This window comes from Ichthyophthirius multifiliis, assembly GCF_000220395.1.
Source record: "Ichthyophthirius multifiliis unplaced genomic scaffold scaff_1120509250198, whole genome shotgun sequence".
Taxonomy (NCBI): domain Eukaryota; phylum Ciliophora; class Oligohymenophorea; order Hymenostomatida; genus Ichthyophthirius; species Ichthyophthirius multifiliis.
The window spans coordinates 1-19,125 of NW_004086979.1; the positions used below are offsets into that span (position 1 = coordinate 1).

The following is a 19,125-nucleotide window of genomic DNA, read 5'->3' on the forward strand; positions in this document are numbered from 1 at the left end:
AAAAAAAAAAAATAATAAATAGATATAAAAATATAATAAAAAAAAAAAATATAAATAAATAATTCAAAAATATATAATAAAAAATAATCTAAAATATATAAAATTTATATATATAAAATATAAAAATTTATATATAAAAATATATAATATATATATATTTATATATTAATATATTTATTTATTTATATATTTATATTTTTATAAATTTTTATATATTTAAATTACTTTTATATAAACACTTAGTATATATTTATTAATCTAAATAATTATTTTTAATTTTAAAATTTAATTTTATCATTTATATATTTAAAAGAATCATATTTCAAAAACCTTATTTATTTTTTTATATTATTTTATTATATATTAATTTTTTATATATATATATTATCTTTTAGAATTTTTTAAAGAATTAATTATAAAAAAAGTGTTATACATTTTTTTTTTCTATTATTATATTTTTGATAAAAATTTATATATAAATTTTAAATTCATTAATATAATTAATATACAAAATATCATTTTAAAATAGATTTTTTTTATACTATAGACAACAATGTTATTTATAATCATTTTTTATAAATAATTTATATTTATATTATAAGATAATTTAATTTATTTTTATATAAATATAAATATTTTTTTTTTAAATTAATATTATTTATTTATATATATTAAATCAACAAATATTATTATATTTTTTTTTTTTTAAATTAGAATAAAGTTAAATATTAAGAATATTATTTCCTATATAAAAAAATAAAAATTAAAATAGAAAAATTCTAGTTAGATTTAATCCGCATTTAATAAAACAAAAAAACTAAATTAAAAGAACACTTTATTAAAATAAAATAAAAAATAAATAAAAAAATAATAAATTAATATAAAAAATGTTCTAGAATCAATAACTAATTTTTTAAATTCTTCCTTCAAACTTATTAACAAATATTTTTGATTTCCTTATTCCGTCAGAAATCGAAGTATTGCGAAAAGTAAATAAATTTTTAAAAATGTTTATAGATAAAAATAAACTATTAATATCAAATTAAATATTACGAACATATTTTCCATAATATTTGCCTTACAATTAAGATTAATGTATATATCAAGATAAACTTTTTCTTGAAGAAAAACGAAAAAAAGACAACCAAATAAAATCCGAAATAAATTATTAAAAAATACTTACTAAATATAAATATTTTACAAACTCTTTTTATAATATTCTAAAATCTATTTTTGAATATTTCGGTAACCCTAACCCTGATATAGAATCAAAAAAAATAACAAATCAAATTTAAAACTTAATAAGAAATCCTCATTTACCTCCATTAAATTTAAGAAAATAAAACCAAGGAAAATATTGCAAAACGGCCTATTAAAATTTCCTAATAGATACATATTCAAAAAATAATATTAAGACTCCATAAAATTCTTTACTAAGTCTTATTTAAAAAAATATATAAAATTTTTACAATAAAGGCTAAAAAGAAAATATAAATGAAAAATAGCTAATATAAATCCCCTTTTTATTAAAAAAATAATAAATAATTCCTAAAAATAAAAGCTAAGTATTTCTTCTAAAACTAGTATAGGAAATTCTCAAACAAATAAAAATATAAACTAAAACAATGCAAAAATACTTAATAAAGCATGTCTAGAATTTAAAAAAAATAGAAGATAAAAAAAATGCATTTGATCTATTAAATGAATACAATTTTTTATGGAATTCTTTTGTGGATTATTTTACTTAATTAAATTTATAATTTTCCCCGATTTTCGAGTTTTTCCAAAATGTTTTTTTTTTAGAACAAAAAGACTTTTCAATTTCGAAATTTGCACTTTTTTACTGGATCAAAAAAATTTTTTTTAAAAAAAAATTCTTTAATTAAATTTTCACTGCCTTTATACAAATTCTCCAAGAAAGAAGAAATTAAATCCTTTTTTAAAAAATCTCATCTGATTTTCTTGATTTTAATAATTTTTCTAAAAACAAATAATTCAAATCTTTTGAACTTTTCGAAACTTTTCATCCTTTCTTTAGTAAAAATTTATCTGAAACTGATAATCTTTTATAATGTTTTGTATAAAATATAACTGATTTATCTATAAATGAAATCACGGTACATTACTTAGGACATTCTGAAGTCTAATTAAATTTTCCTTATCTTAAACTAGAAAAAATATTATTAGAAACAACCTAAAAATATTATATTTTTCATTAAAAAACATTCCTGAACGATTCTATAAATTATATATAATTTATAGAAAACGATTAAGTATTTTTGTAGAGGATTTTTAATGAAAAAACCTAAAAAAAATTACAAAAAATCTTCTTTTTATAAATTGAAAGAAATTTAAGTAAAAAAATAGATTAAAAAATGGAAATATATTTAATGAATTTAGAAGAAAATGATGATTTTTTGAAAAAACTATCACTTTTAGGGGAAAATAAAATAAAAAATAAATAAAATATTAAATTTTTTATTAAAAAAATAAAAAGTTTTCTCTAAAAGAATAAATGTGAAAAAAAAAAAAGATTATTTAAAGCTATTTTTTATATGTTTTCTTTAAATTTTTCAAAAGAAATATGCCTTTATGAAAAATTTTAATAAAAGTTCGATTCTTAATTCACTTTTTAAGATTCATTAATTGCACAAAATAATAAATTTAAAAAATTTTCGCCTATATTTTAATAGGAATTAGATTTTTTCTATAATTTTTTCAATTAAAATTACTAATTTAAAGATAATAAGGATTATAATAGTATGTAGATAGAAGAAATAGATTAAAATAATAATTTTTAAGAAGAATTTGAGGAAAGTTTAGAACTTAATTTTATTAATTTTAATTTTTAAGTTAATTGTTTTAATGATTAAAATAATTAATTTAATTCCTTTTTGAATAACTTGTGAAAATTTTCAGATTATTTTTTGAATTTTCCTATGTGATTATTATTAAACAAACAAACAAAATTCAAATTAAAAATATTTACTTTATAAAATATTTTTTTTTTTTTTTTTTTTTTTTTCATAAATTTAATAATAATATATATTTTTTCATTTTTTATTTATAAATATAAATACACTTAAAATTTTTTCATAATTTTATAAATATTAAACTTATTTTATTAAATATTGGTTTATTTTTTATTTATTTTTTCTAGTTTTTATCTGAAAATGTGATTTGTTATTTTTATTCCTTCTTTTTTTAAAAAAAGATATTCATGTTTTTCACTTATTTAAAAAAAAAAAAATGCGCACATATATTATAACCATAATAGAATAAGTTTATTAAAAATAAGTTGACTAAATTACAAACATATAGAATCTAACATTTAATAAATACAAATAATGCAATTATTTAAATATTCTTATTATTTAGAGCTATTTTCATAATTAATAATTATTTTTTAATAGAACATTTTTAATTTTACTATATGATTCTTTTTTTAAATAATATTATTTACAAACAAGTTTTTTATATGTAGAATAGTTTTATTGACATCATTAATGTTTTAAACATCTCTTTATTTATTACTTAATTATTTAACTGTCTATACTAGTTTTTTAATATTAATTATCCAAATTTACTTATAAAACTTAAGTTTAAACTATGCATTGCTATTAAGATTTTTTATTTCAAACTATTGTTATTTTAATTAAAAAAAAAAATTACTTAATACATATGAATTCGCCTTTATTAAATATATATTCTTCTAGACTTTCTTTTTATATAATTAACTCTTTTGTTGTTATTAATTTTTTTTTTTATTTTGATAAATTATTGAAATTTTATATTATTCTTTAAATTTTTTTCTTTTAAAGCAATCACTTATATTATATGATTTTTATTAATAAAATAAATAAACTAAAATTTGAATATAATTAATAAAACATTACTTATTTATTATTTATGTTTATTAATTATTCGAAATAAATATTATTTTTTTTAATTTTTCTAATTTAGATATTTTTCATGCATAAATAATAAAATAAATCTCATTTAATAATAAAATTATATTATATCTTATATACAAATAAAATTTAAAAATAAGAAATAAAATAATATAGTTCTATAAGAAATATATATTTCTACTTCAATATTTTCAATATTAATTAATTATAATTGAATAAAAAATAAAAATCTAAAATATTTAATTATATTTTTATATTAAAGTAAAAAAACAAATAAGTATTATATATTTTGTTTAATTTAATGTAAAATATAAAAATAGATAATTGTTATTATTTTCTAATTTTTGAATATGTTTTAAACTAAACGTATTTCAAATAACATTCTAATCAATTTATCAAAAAAATAAAAAGAAAGTCGTATTAAAATATTTACTATTATTTTAAAATTAAATTATTTATATATAATATATTATAAATATTATTAAAATAATTAATTTAAGACATTTAATGAATATATGTTTCACCGTAAATAATATATTATTAATATTTTAAAATAATTATATTATTATTAAACAAAAATAGCAATAAAAATATAAAAAAAAATTGGAAATTATTTATAATTAAATTATATTAAAAATGCTTTTTTTAAATATTAATTTCATTTTATTTTTCATAATTTTAATTTACTTTATTTATTAATTTATAATACTTTTAGATTTCTATATCTTTAAATATTTTTTTATTTTTATTATATATATATTTATTTTTAGAGTTATTATTTAATATTTTATTTTTTTTAATTATTATTTTAATGTTATTTTATATAAAAAAATATTAATATTTGTTAATAAAATTTTATATTATAATTAAATAAAATATTAAAATAAAAAAATAATAATGGATAAAATCAAAGTTGATGAAATATTAACCGAAGAAGAAAAAAGATCATGTAAAGAATCGTTTGATGCTTATGATAAAATAGGTTACGGTACTTTAGAAGCCGAAGAATTACAAAAAGTATTAGAAGGTAAATAATAACTTAAAATACTTAAAATAATAAAAATAACTAAATAAATTAAATAGAATTAGGGGAAAAACCCACAAACGAAGAATTATATAAAATGATAAGCGAAGTCGATAAAACGAACAAAGGTTACATAGGTATAATTAATTAATACTAGGAATATAAATTGTAATATAAAATTTTAATCTTAATTTAAAAATTAAAAGAAATTATCATATTGATAATTCAATTAAAATATAAATTAAATAAAATAAATAATATATATTAATTAATTATTATTAATTCATGTTATTACTTTTATTTTAATTTAAAGATTATTAAGACTTTCTTAAAGCAATTGCTTATTATAAGTAACTTGAAAATAAACTGAAAACGATGATACATATAATCTATATTATATATATATATATATATATATATATTTATTTTAAATAATATTTTATATATATAATAAATAAAGTGGAAGCATTTATTGCCATGGGAGGATATACAGACAAAAGTGGTAATGTAGACACTGCTAAATTAATTTAAATTGTTAGAGATGAGTTTAATATGACAATTGATATTGAAAGACTTATTCATGAAATAGATCATGATAAAAGTGGGTCTATATCTTATGATGAATTTAAAGCCTTACTTTCTAAATGAATTTTATAAATATATATTTTAGTTAGTATATATTCATTTATTTTATTAAATATAAGTATACTTTAGTTTATTAAATATATGTATACAATTTAATTTTATTTTAGTTAATACTCATAATTTTTGCTATATTTGCATTAATTTATTTAATTTTTCTAAAAATAAATAAAATTTTGGTTTTAAAGTTAAAAACTTTTATTTTATTTACATATTAATTTAAATTAATTTTCGATGTTTTTAATGGAAAAAAATAATCTTAAACGTCAGATATTATTAAGAAAAAATAATAATTACAGTATATTTTAATATTGAAGATATTTTTATTTTATTTACTATCGATTTTTCTTTAAATTAATGTTTTTATAATTAATTCTTATAATCATTAAAAAATTTACATTTTAAAAACATAATATTTTCAAATTAAAATTCAGAAAAAAAAATATACATTCTAGCCAGAAATTCATAATTAATTAAATAATAATATTTATATATAAAATTAAAAGAATTTAAATTATATTGTATTATTATTTTTTATTATATAAAAAAATTTAGATTTTTAATTAATTACGTTTTATTTTATGAAATATAATAATTAGATTAAAATTAAAATAATTCTTATTTAATTTTATGTTCTCAATTATAGAGTTTATTTTTATTATGGTTTTTACTTTATATTAATATTTTAATATTAAATAAAAAAAAATATATGACTTATTTATTATATTTAAATTTTAATTATTCCTGAAGTGATATTTATGGCTTTAAATAAAATATTATATAATAAATATTTATAACTTTTAATAATATATAGATTAAAAATAAATAATAATATATGAAATTTTATTTATTAATTATAATTTAAATAGATAACTTTTTTAAAAAATTAAATAAAAAGCCTTGAATTGAAATATACAAAAAATAAAATTAAAAAAATTATTTAAAAAAATTTACAAAATTAAAACAATATAAATTACAATTAAAAAAAAAAAATATTAATAACAAGTATGGGCGTCATATAGAAAAAAAAAATTTTAATAAAAAATTAATATTTAATTTTATTAAATTTTAAAATTAAAAAAAAAATATTATAAAATTAAGTATATATTTAGACACATCAATATAATATTTACATAAAAAATAAAAAATACATTTAATGCCTTAATTTTGTATTTAAAATCATTAGATTTTAATAAATCTATTATTTTATATTATTTTTTTATTATTTTAAAAGTAAAAATAAAAAAATATATTTTCGTATTAAAACAAAAAAAATAAATTAAAATAATGAGTTTTCCATAATAATATAATCCATTAGAAGGAATGCCTGAAATATTTAGAGCAAAATTATTTGTATTGAATTAAAATGATAATTAATGGCAAGATTAGGGTGTCGGATATCCAAAAATAATTTAATTAAATAATGTTTTATTCGAAAAAAAAAATTAGTTATTGATATACTAATTATTTATATTTTTTATAAAAAAATAGAATTCTGATTTTGTTTTAAAGTTTTATAATGAAAAAAGCAAAAGAGAAGTATTTTCTGAAAAATTAAACAATAATTTAATTATTGAAAATCCAAAAGGTAAAAAAATTAATGAATTTAAAATAATTAATATAATATATTTATAAAATAATGATATATATATATATTTATTATTATTATTCAAAAAAAAAAAAAAAACTAATATATAATAGATAAAGCAATTACTATTACAAATGATTAAAATGAGCATGATATAGCAATAAGTTTTTAAAATGAAGCTGGTAGGCTAGCTTTATGGTATATTTTTAAATAAACAAAATAAATATAAATAAAAGGAAATAATTAAAAGATGCAATAGATAATATTACATATTAATAATAAGAAGATGAATTTAAAATTTTTAAAAAATAATTTGAAGAAATGGAGGAAGAAGGAGCAATTATTTTACCAATACCAACAATATAAAATCTTATTTAATTTTAAAAATTGCTATAAGTTAGGAAAAAATAATAATAAAAATATTTTTTTAAAAAAAGGAAACACCTTTTGAAGATAGAAATATAATTTCATCAGAAATAATGGTTAGAGTAATAAAATATAATATAAAAAACAATTTTTTTATTATTTTTAAAGCAAGCAATATTATTTAAATTTTTTAAAGAATCATTCAATATAGCAGAAAAAGAAAAAAGCAATGATGCATTAATATAATTATGCTCAATTTTTAAAATGATAATATTTTATGCAGAACATGAACTTTTATAAGTTTTACTAAATGATGATAATTACATGCTTACTTTTGGAATTTTAGAATGTTAACAAAAAAATTAAAAATAATAATAAAAAAAAAATATATATATATATAAATAAATAAAAATATAAATTTATCATTAATAATTATTTTAATTTATTTATAGATGATGATGAACTTTATAATAAATAAAAGGAAACACATAGATAATTTTTTAAGGAAAGAGCGAAACTTTATTTGGTTTCATCTATAAAAGATTAATAAAAAATAGATGATATAAATTTCAATTTTCGACTTTAATATTTAAGAGATTCTGCCTTAGCACATTTATTAGATGACTAAACATTAAATTTGATAAACTTAGTATTTTTTTAAAAATTATATTTATATATTATTATTTATAATATTTTTTTAAAAAAAATAAAGATTAGTCAAAGAATAAGTAGAAATTTAGTATAATATGTTATAATAAATAGAGAGATTATGTAATAATTAGCAAACGAATTAAATAGGAAAGATTTTTATGCCTTAAATTTTGTATTTGAAATGTTTTAATCAGTTAAAAATATTGATATATTTGTAAAAAATCAAAATATAATTTCTTTTCATTTTATATAAATAATAATAATATTAAAAAGCTTGAATCACAAGTTGACATATATGAAGCATTTAATGATATCACCATATTTGAAATCTTAGATTAGTTTTTGAGAAATTACGATAAAATAAATTAAATTAATAACCAATAATACAGTTTATTAAGAAAAAAATAATAATAATAATAATTAGACGAAAATCAAGTAGAAAAAATTCCTTAAATGGTTCTTTTGATTCTTATTTAGTATATGAATTAAAAACACCATTATTTATTAAATTATATGGGAAGTAGAGAATAAAAATATTAAAAATATCCATTTTTTTAACTAATATGTGATTAAATTACTAATTCTAAATGCATTCCTCATTAAATATACGTACATTTATTTTTTGTTTTTTTATTAATAAATAAAAATAGTATAGTGATCTTTTTAAATCAATACTGGAGTGCTCAATAAAAGAATAAGAATATAGTATATTTATTGAAATGTTTTCACAAAATTATTTATAAAAAATGATTGATTAGTTTGAAGAATAAGATTTTTCAGAATTAAAAAACCATTCAAGAATGCAAATAATAGAAATAATTTCAATTCTAATTAAATATATAGATTAAATATAATTACATTTACCTAATTTTTCACTCGATTTATTCTCTTTTATTCCTCAAAAGCTTTTTAAGGTTTTCCATACGAATATTAAATATTTATAATCTGCTGTTTTAGGACTTTATATAATTTATATATAAGCTAATGTAAAAAATAATATATTATATAGAAATAATAGGAATATATATAAATATATATATATATATAAATATGTTTATATATATATATATATAAAAAAAATAGAAATATGAATTCAATATAAGCTTATTTTAAATTTTATAAAGTTTAATAGATTTTTAAATAAGAAAAATAAAAAATAAAGGAAATCTTATTTATTCGTAAATAATAAATTTCATAAGATAAGTTTAATCTAATCAAACATTTTAATTACATTTTGTATTTTTTATTTATTAAAAATTATTAATTTTCTTTTATTTTTTTTAGAAATAAATTTATTAATTCTACGAAAAAAACAATGCCTTTTAGACTTTACTTAGAGATATTAAAAACAGTGTTTTCGCTGAAATAAATATTAAACAAAACTCTAGTTTATTTAATATAAATAATGTTAAACAAAATCTTGATACACATAAAAGATAAGAAATTTTAGGATAAAATGAAATAGATATTGATTATATTAGAAAAGGTAATACTTCTCCTTCACCTAAAGGTTCACCTAATGGGAAATCTAAACTTTTTAATTAAGGGGTTAATTATGAATAAGAATAATTAAATGGTAATTTTATTATTTATATTATTTATTTATGAAATAAATAGATACTTAAGATGTTATCGTAAAAAAATTTAAAACTTCATGAAAAAAATTAATATTGTTTACTATTTTATTTAATTATTATTATTCAAGTTCTATTTAAAATTTTTTAAGAAACTAGTTATTATCATAAATATTTTTTTATTAATATAAAAAAAGAAAAATAAAGAAATATTGAAATTTTTTGTTCTATTTATATTTTATATTAGTTTTTATATATTTTTATTTTATTTTTTTCTATAATATTTTTTTTTTATATATATATATATATATATTTATATATTTACCTATAGTATTTTTACGGAAATTTAATTTTTAAAAAATTAATATCATAAAAATTATATAAATCATAAAAAAAATGAATTTAAAAATACATACATATTAAATTTTAGATATAGGAAAATATATTAAAAAGTATTTAAAATAAAAGCATTTCTTATTTTTTTAGTTCAAAAAAGTAATACATATGGGATTTTTCACTTGATGGTAAAAGACATTCAATAATATTAGAATTATCATTTGTGTCTTAAAAAAGAAAGATAACTATAGATGGATTTGTTAAACATGAATAAGAAAGGTATTTAAATAAATATAAATGCAAACAATGTTTTTTTTTTTATTTTATTTTAGTGCAGTATAAACAATATTTTAATTTCCTTTCTAACTAGATTCTTATTAATGTAATATTTTATAATAAGGATAACAATATGAGTTAAGAATAAATAACTTGGTTTTTTCTCATGAATATAATTTGAGTTGAATTATATATTATTTGTTTTGATATTTTTTTTTGTAATTTTTTATTTAAAAAAAAAAGTGAAATAAAAAAAAGAATTTACATATGATAATGATACTGAAAAAAGCAAAAACTTAGAGTATAAAAATATATTTTTTATATAAAAGTTAAAAATTTTTAAATTAAAAGTGAATATGCAGAATTTAGAGTAGATTATAATGTTGATTAATCAAAATTTAAAAAGTAAAATAACTTTCATTTTTATAAAAAAAATACAAACATAAAATTACATTAAATTAAATCTTTTTTATATTAAATTTTTTAAAACATCTGTAAATATCTATAAATTTTAATAAAGAAATGAAAACGAAAAAATTATCTTAAATTTAAACAAAAAATCTAACGAAAATTAAGATGTAAACAAAACAAAAAATACATTATAAGATATAAAAACAAAAAAATACATTATAAATATATTAGAAAAAATCATAACCATAATAATCTATAAATAAAAACCTTAAAGATTTTAATTTTAATGATTTTTCAAATTTTGGGAAAAGCTAACCTTAATAAAAATCCAATCAAAAAAATAATGATTTTTAAGATTTTTGTTTTAATTAGCCTTAATAGAATAGTAATTTTTAGGATTTTAATTAATTTGATTTTAAAAATTTTTCTTGTGAATAGAAATAACAAAATATTTAAACTACATAATAGAAAAATAATGGTTACATTTATATTTTACATTTTAATTACAAAAATATATATATTTTTATTCATAGTTGTGGATCTATTAGATTTAGCTGAATAAGTAAACGTATAATAAAGCAATAATTAGTAGAATTAATAATAATAATAATAAAACCAAGAAATAGATTTGTTTGGAGATTTTGTTTAAGCAACAAATAATAATAATAATAATAATAATAATAATTAAGTATAAAATAATTAATAATAGCAAAATTAAGTAATTAACATATTATTTTTACAAACTTATAAAATATTAATTTTGATATATATAGTTAGACCTTTTATCTTTATATGGATAGAATACTCAATAATAAAGCAATTATCAATAATAGTAGTAAATATAGCCTGGAGATTTATATCAAAACATAACTTAAAATGTTAATTAGTAAAATAATATGAACTTAAATTTCTAAAATTAGGTGGAAAATAATTAATTTTAAAATACTAATGTTCAATAATAATTTGTCTAACCTCAATAATAAAATTAAAATTAATAGGCAATGAATTTTTTAGATTTATATTGAATTATTATATTTTATTTTATTTTAATAAAAAAAGATAAAGATAACAAAAATTTAAATTAAATTTTTTATTAAATAATAAAATTTAATCAATATTGATATTTGTTTCATTCAAATTTAAAATATTAAATATTTTTTTAAATTTAATTTATCTTTAAATTAATATAAAAAAATGATTTTAATTCTAATCAAAGTATAATATAATTTGACAAAAAATCTCTTAAATAAAAAATAAAATACAATATGACGATATAATATTAATTATAAACTATGAAAATTTTTTATTAGTCTTAGATTTTTATAAGTTATATTTAATCTATTTTTATTTAAAATATTTTTGGTGTACTTTTTTTTTTTATACTTTCTATTAATAATTTTTTATTTAATTGATTATTCAATACTTGATTATTTAGTATTTTTTATATAAAATTAAATTATAATTTAAATATAATAATTATAAAATTAATATTAATTATATATTATTTAAAAAAAAAATAAAAAAAAATTAATTAAAAATTTTAATATATATAAAAAAATCTATATTTAATTAAAATATTAATATTATATATTATAATATATTTTACTAATATTTTTATAAAAATATAAAAAAATATTTTTCGAAACCTAATAAATATTTGATATAAAAAAATTAAATAAATAAAATATAATGGTATTATATATATATTTTATTAGTATGATATAACATAAGTATAAAAAATAAAGTAAGAAGAGCAAGCAATTTTTATCTAATCATAACCATAACCTTTAAAAACTATAAGTTTGCACAATGAACATAAAGGAATGATTGTAATTATATAAAAATTAAACATAAAATAAAAAACTAAAGTTGGATATGCAATATGATTACTATGGGAAAAGACTTGCAACATGTTCAAGCGATGGCTATATTCATATCTATGATTCAAGTTATATAACATTATAAACTTAATAAAATTTGTAAAATTAGAATTATTAGAATATTTAGAATTTTTAATTGTAAAATAAAAAAAATTAAGAAAATATAAAATAAATAAAAAAAGACATAATGGTCCTATATGGAAAATAGATTGGGCCCATCCCCGTTTCGGGACATTAATAGCCTCATGTTCATTCGATAAACATGTATTTTTTTAAAAAAAAATAGTAAAAATATCTTTTAAAAAATAAATAGGTAAAAATATTTGGTGAGAAAATATAATTAAATTAATAAACAAGCTAATGGACAAATTATTATGAATATGAATTTGAAGGCTCAATAAATTATGTAAAATTTTGCCCCTAATAATATGGATTATTTTTAGCTTTTTGCACTTCTAGTAAAATATAATTAGATATAAATTTTTAAATAATATACATTTTTAAAAAGCTGGAAAAGTGTTTATTTTACATTTTAAAAATAAGGGATTTATAATAATGTTTGAAAATTAATATAGTTGGTAAGCTCATGAAAAAGGAGTAAATTCTCTTTCTTGGTTATAATATTCAAATGATGATGTAAATTATAAATAAAATAAACACATAAATAATTTATATAGAAATATGATTTTTCAAATAATAACGTTAATGAAAAATAAAAAATTTTCCCTAAATTAGCTACTGCAAGTTGTGATTATACAATAAAAATATTCAGTTTAACTTATAGATAAGAAAATGATATATTTAAATATGAACATATTTTATTAAATACTTTAAGTGGACATACAAATTGGGTAAGAGATGTTGCCTGGTCTCCTTCTTTTGGAAACAATTATGATACAATAGCTAGTTGTTCTGAAGTAATTATAACTTTTAAAAATATAATTGAATTAATGTTATTTTATAAATTCTAAGGATGGTAAAGTTATTATTTGGAAGTTATATCCTAATAAAGATTATACTGAATATGAATAAATAAAAAAACATTAAGTAATTGAGAAATTTGGAGTGCCTGTTTGGAGAATCAGCTGGTCTTAAACAGGAAATATGCTTGCTGTATCTGGTACAAATGTAAACTAAGATAATATAGTTGTTGTTTTTTAGGTATTAAATTTTTTATTTTATAAAAATAAATTTACGTATTCATTAGGAAAATGAGAATTCAGAATGGGAATAAATCAGTGTATTAGAATAAGAAGAAGATAATGGAAAAAATTGATTTTTTTTATAAAAATTTTTATATATATATATATATATATTTATCTTTTTTTCAAAATTTTATAATAATATTTTTTTTTTAATTTTTTTGTTTTCTCTAAAAAAAAAAAATGGATTTATAAAAGTTATTAGGTTTTTTTTTTTCAAATACTTGTAAAATAATTATTAATTTTAAGAAAAAGGAGTTAAAGGAAATAAAGGAAATAAAGGTGATATTAATGAGTTTGCATTAAGTCTTGATAAAATATGTTAGTTTTTTTTAAAAAAATGAAATAATTATTTTGATTTTTTGATTTCAATTTTTATAGAAACATTAAAAGAGTTTAACAATTTAATTGACAAATATTCATCTGATATTTTTAAAAAAAATAAATGCTATAATCTTTAAAAAAGTTAAAAAAATAAAAATTTAAAAATATTATATATAACTTATTTTAGTAAATCTAATTATAGCAAACGATTTCGATGATGATTTTTGAATGAAAAATTAAAAAAATATTAAATTTATAGTTATAAATGCATAATTATTTATAATTGATATTTAATATATTATTATATCAAATTAATATTTGATTTAATTGTTTGAAAAAAATCCATTTTACGAAATCATATATATAAATTTTAGTTATTATTTTATATAAACCTATTTATATTAAATAGTTCAAAATTAAAAAATCCTTATAAAATATAAAAAAATATTATAAAAAAGATATATTTTCAATTTCTATATTAAATAAAAAAATACAAATAAAATTATAATTACATTTATTAATTAATCATATAAGCGTATGGATTATTAAGAAGATTAAATACAAAAAAAGCAAAAAACAAACCAATATGATAATTATTAATAAAACAAATAAACTGACTCAGATTCTGATTAATAATTAAATGCTGAATAATTAAAAAAATTAATAGATGACGTAAACAATAAAATAATAATTAAATAAAATAAAAATAAAAAAAGAATGAAAAAAACTAAGAGTTAGATTTTAATGAGTAAATATTGATACACTTAATAAATTAACTAAGTATAAAAATTTTAAAAAATGAAGAAATGCGTAGTACATTTTCTACAAAACCCGAAAAATTTTAATAATCTGAATTAGAACTAGACGAAGTAGTAAATAAATTTACCTAATTAAGTGCATATCCTGAATTATTTCCAATCATAACAAAATCAAAGGCTATCCAAAACTTAATATAATTATTAATACACCCAAACACAGATATAATAATAGACATAATAAGCATATTGCATGAATTAATAACTACAGAAATTCAAAAAGAAGAATATGGAAAAAATATTGAAGATTTTTATGAAAAGTTAGTAGAATAAAACTTACTAAGTTATTTAATGAATTCACTAACAAACAATTTAAACGAAAGCGAAAATGAAGAAGATTATGATGCTGTTTTTAAGATAATAGGAATATTGGAAGCTTTAATAGAATTTAAAAATGAATATGCTTAAAAATTATGTGATGAAACATAATTTTTGAATTATTTAGTGAAAAGAATTAACCCTAATACTTTTAAAATAAATCACAAAACAATTGATGATAATAGGCTTTATTTCACAGAATTACTACCCTTAGTACTTTTATAGAAAATTAATTAACACACATTTTTTAAATTGAAAGGAATGAATATCATTTTGGAAATAATTCACGAATACAAGTAAAAAGATCCTGATTGTGAAGAAGATAAAGAAAGTCTATTAAATTTGGTTGATTGTTTATGCTTACTTCTCGTTGAAAAAAACTATTAAGAAGAATTTAGATATGCTTAGGGTTTAGAATTAATGTTAAAATTGATTTAATAAAAAAAGCTTTTGGTTGCTTAAATATCTTTAAGAGTTTTGAGTTACGCGTTAATTAATAATATGAATAATTGCTCAAAATTTGTAGATTTATAAGGTTTAAAATACGTATTTGTGATTTTCTAAAAAAAGGGAATAAAATCAAAAGAAAAATAATAATAATTGAAATTCGATGAATAAATTTCTTCGATTATAAAAAATATTCTCAAAGAAACTTAAAGCGTTTAATAAGATAGGCTTATTAATAAATTTAGGGAAAACTCTTAAAATTTATAAAGGCTTTTTGAAATTCATAACGAATATTAGGATTTATTATAAAAATTGGAAAAAAAAGTCCAAGATCCATCTTATTTAAAAACTCTTGTAGAAATAGAAGGAAAAGAAAATATTGATGAAATTATTTATAGGAAAAAATTAGAAGAAGGACTATCTGTTCTCGAAAATGTATATTTTATTATTGCTTATTTAAATTAATCTAGTGATAAAATTGTAAATTTTATTATTTTTAAGGTTTTTTTTTTATATAGTTTATTATTTTATAGTTGGTAGAATAAACATAAAGTCTTATAAAAAAATATGGAATTCATAAAACTATTTTATAATCACTGGAAAATTATTTAAATTATTTAGATTAAAATGCTAATGTAATCAATATTCATTTTATTTATTTATAAATATTTTATTATTTTACATTTTTTTTTTAATATATATCTTTTTTATATATTTTTTAAAGAAATTTATTTATAGAAAGATATTAAAATAACATAAAAATTAATTAATATGTATAAATGAACAAGTTATACTTATACTTTGGTAATATTATAAAGAAAATTACATTTTTTAAGTTATATTTTAAATATTATTTATGCTTTTAAAATTTAAATAAAATATTAATTATGTAATTAATTAAAAATAATAAAAAAAAATATAATAATTTTAAATATATTAATTTAAGTATATATTTAAATTAATAAATTAAATATAATATATATATATATATATATTTATATATATTTTTATTTATATATATATCTTATTTAAAAAAATAATTCAAATTTATTAAAAATTTGTGAATAAGATATCAAATATATTTTTAAAACATTATACATATTATTTTATTTAAAATATTGTATTTACTATTTCAATCACTTTTTCTTTCACTCCTTAAAACCATTTCAAGTTTTCCTTTTAATTTAATTAATTAGTCTATTTATTAAGGTTTTTAATCAATAAATAATTCTTTTAGTTTATTTCTATTTTCTTATTTTATAAATAAAGTACTTCCATGTATTTTTAATATTTGAGAAAACCATTAATTTAAAATGTTATATTAAAATTAGCTATTATTTTATTATTATCCAATTATAAAATCATAAAATTATTGTATTTATTCTTCGTTTTCTAGATTTATTACTTATTATTCTATTTCTTAAATATCCTGTTTATATTATGATTTATTAAATATATTATTTAATATTAATTTTAAATATTTAATATATTTAATACTGAATATTTGATTAACTCTTCAAAGTTTTCTTAAATCATTTTTATAATATATATTTTTTTTTATATAATAATAATAAAATTAACTATATAATATTTATTTTTATTAAAAAAAAAAAAATATATATATATATATATATATATATGTATATATATATACATATATATATAAATTTAATTTTTTTTATTATTATATTGTAAAACTAATCTATAAATTTAAAAGAAAAAAATATAAAATTAGATAAAATATAATTATTAAATATTTAGCAATATTAATTTAATATTAATAAAAAAAATTATATAATAAAATTTATTAAAAAAAAAAACTATATTTTAATTTTTTATTTTTAAATGAAAATAATAACAATATAATACTAATAATAATAATATTAAAAAGTTTTCCTAAAAAATAAAGTTTAAAATTAAAAATGTCAGACATAATATCTGAAAAAGATAATTATTCTATATTAAAGTTAACATTTACAGACACAATCTTTAAATATTCTGAAAAAATTTAATCATAATGTTATATAAATGGATAATTTGATGAAACAATAAAACCTTCAGAATCAACGACTTTATTTTTGCACAAATAAGATAAGCTTTGTATTGAAATCTTAGAAGAATAATAAAAAATTCACACAATTAATTTACTTGTAGAAGAACTTTTACAAGAAAACGAAATGGAATTTAAGAAAACATTTAATATAAACAATCAAAAATACACATTTGAATTCGAACTTCAAAAAATGAGTACAACTTGGACAGCATAAGAAAAAAAATAAGAAGAAAATTAAATATGTTCTCCTCAAAAAAAATAAAAAATTACAATAGAAGAATAATAAAGTTAGAAATAAAAAAATATCGAAATAAATATATATGAGATATTACATTAATAGCTTTAAAATTTAATAAAGGCAATCTAAAATAAAGCTTTTAATTAATTAGTTGATAAAAAAAGATCATAATATATCAAATTAAAAAATCTTTTATAAGAAACAATTTAATAATTTGAAGCCTTGAAAAAACACCCGTGTAGAAATTGTGAAAAGAAGTATGTTCCTTTAATTAAAAAAGGTATTTAGTAATTAAATATTAATTATAAATAATTATATGAATAAATATAGCATAATTAATAATAATAAAATTATAATACTTGCCTATAGCATTATTAATCAGTTAAAACTTTTCAAAAAAATTAATCTAAAAGTCCTTCTGTTAATATTAAGAATATATAACCATTGAAGAATAAAAATAATATTGAAGAAATTACAAAAAATACAGAAGAATCATTATAATAAAATAATGACTTATATTTAAAAAAAGTATATTAATTGGAATTGGAAAATAAATAATTAAAATAAAAAAATTAAATTTTAGAAAACGACTTAAAAAATCTTGTTTATATAATTCATAAAAATATTAAAGAACCGAAAAAAGAATTTGCTCTTCCATTTAAAATTCGTAAATTTAAGGAAATATTCGATTTTATAAATAAATTGAAATAAGAATTATCTTCTTTTTAATAAAAAACTACAAATAAAAAAAGATCAAATAGTTAATAATGTATAAAACTTAATTTTAAGGAAAATAATTTTATTAAAAAATAATAATAAGAAGAAAAAGATGAAGAAGAAGAAATTTTTAAAGAGAACAAAAATTTTTAAGAACATAATTAATATGTTTAAGAATTTAATTAAAATATAGAACAAAATGATATTAAATTTAACTTTTAAAAAGAATAATAATATTCTTTTGAAAACAATACTAATGTTTTATTAAGTAAAAAAAATTATGTTTCTCTTTATGAATAAAATTGTATAATTAAATAACCATTAGTTTAAAAAGAATAAAATATATCTTAAA

At 14.7% G+C, this 19,125-nt stretch overlaps 5 protein-coding genes across 5 annotated transcripts, besides 32 other annotated features; 4 read left to right on the forward strand and 1 right to left on the reverse strand. All coding sequences in view use genetic code 6, as the record gives it.

The window, feature by feature from the left end:
- Positions 1-93: a microsatellite.
- Positions 1-147: a microsatellite.
- Positions 6-157: a microsatellite.
- Positions 9-87: a microsatellite.
- Positions 51-101: a microsatellite.
- Positions 90-158: a microsatellite.
- Positions 106-196: a microsatellite.
- Positions 121-222: a microsatellite.
- Positions 147-219: a microsatellite.
- A 93-nt stretch (positions 223-315) lies between the features above and the next one.
- On the reverse strand, positions 316-1,422 carry IMG5_055790 (hypothetical protein; the record flags this gene model as incomplete). Its single annotated transcript, XM_004037272.1, has 1 exon — positions 316-1,422. One exon carries the CDS (start codon positions 1,420-1,422, stop codon positions 316-318), a length of 1,107 nt encoding a protein of 368 aa, XP_004037320.1.
- Positions 332-377: a microsatellite.
- Positions 336-379: a microsatellite.
- Positions 571-623: a microsatellite.
- Positions 574-616: a microsatellite.
- Positions 614-671: a microsatellite.
- Positions 846-889: a microsatellite.
- Positions 1,423-3,000: 1,578 nt separating the features above from the next.
- Positions 3,001-3,025: a microsatellite.
- A 1,643-nt stretch (positions 3,026-4,668) lies between these two features.
- Positions 4,669-4,732: a microsatellite.
- A 76-nt stretch (positions 4,733-4,808) lies between these two features.
- IMG5_055800 (hypothetical protein) lies at positions 4,809-5,583 on the forward strand (the record flags this gene model as incomplete). Its single annotated transcript, XM_004037273.1, has 3 exons — positions 4,809-4,938; positions 4,995-5,072; positions 5,396-5,583. The coding sequence occupies 3 exons, from the start codon at positions 4,809-4,811 to the stop codon at positions 5,581-5,583; spliced, it is 396 nt and encodes a 131-aa protein (XP_004037321.1).
- Positions 5,326-5,357: a microsatellite.
- Positions 5,584-5,619: 36 nt separating the features above from the next.
- Positions 5,620-5,669: a microsatellite.
- Positions 5,670-6,963: 1,294 nt separating this feature from the next.
- IMG5_055810 (hypothetical protein) lies at positions 6,964-7,540 on the forward strand. The gene is made up of 3 exons (XM_004037274.1): positions 6,964-7,002; positions 7,069-7,165; positions 7,279-7,540. Exons 2-3 carry the CDS (start codon positions 7,097-7,099, stop codon positions 7,453-7,455), a joined length of 246 nt encoding a protein of 81 aa, XP_004037322.1. The 5' UTR covers positions 6,964-7,002; positions 7,069-7,096; the 3' UTR covers positions 7,456-7,540.
- Positions 7,185-7,237: a microsatellite.
- Positions 7,541-9,173: 1,633 nt separating the features above from the next.
- Positions 9,174-9,254: a microsatellite.
- Positions 9,203-9,255: a microsatellite.
- A 769-nt stretch (positions 9,256-10,024) lies between these two features.
- Positions 10,025-10,057: a microsatellite.
- Positions 10,058-10,112: 55 nt separating this feature from the next.
- Positions 10,113-10,150: a microsatellite.
- Positions 10,151-10,940: 790 nt separating this feature from the next.
- Positions 10,941-11,006: a microsatellite.
- Positions 10,953-11,006: a microsatellite.
- A 428-nt stretch (positions 11,007-11,434) lies between these two features.
- Positions 11,435-11,487: a microsatellite.
- Positions 11,488-12,929: 1,442 nt separating this feature from the next.
- Positions 12,930-12,982: a microsatellite.
- Positions 12,983-13,287: 305 nt separating this feature from the next.
- Positions 13,288-13,935, forward strand: IMG5_055820 (protein transport protein sec13, putative; the record flags this gene model as incomplete). The annotated part of the gene is made up of 4 exons (XM_004037275.1): positions 13,288-13,295; positions 13,444-13,576; positions 13,632-13,820; positions 13,867-13,935. 4 exons carry the CDS (start codon positions 13,288-13,290, stop codon positions 13,933-13,935), a joined length of 399 nt encoding a protein of 132 aa, XP_004037323.1.
- A 1,048-nt stretch (positions 13,936-14,983) lies between these two features.
- Positions 14,984-15,295, forward strand: IMG5_055830 (hypothetical protein; the record flags this gene model as incomplete). Its single annotated transcript, XM_004037276.1, has 1 exon — positions 14,984-15,295. One exon carries the CDS (start codon positions 14,984-14,986, stop codon positions 15,293-15,295), a length of 312 nt encoding a protein of 103 aa, XP_004037324.1.
- Positions 15,296-16,251: 956 nt separating this feature from the next.
- Positions 16,252-16,297: a microsatellite.
- Positions 16,298-16,735: 438 nt separating this feature from the next.
- Positions 16,736-16,788: a microsatellite.
- A 591-nt stretch (positions 16,789-17,379) lies between these two features.
- Positions 17,380-17,430: a microsatellite.
- A 111-nt stretch (positions 17,431-17,541) lies between these two features.
- Positions 17,542-17,582: a microsatellite.
- Positions 17,583-19,125: the final 1,543 nt, after the last annotated feature.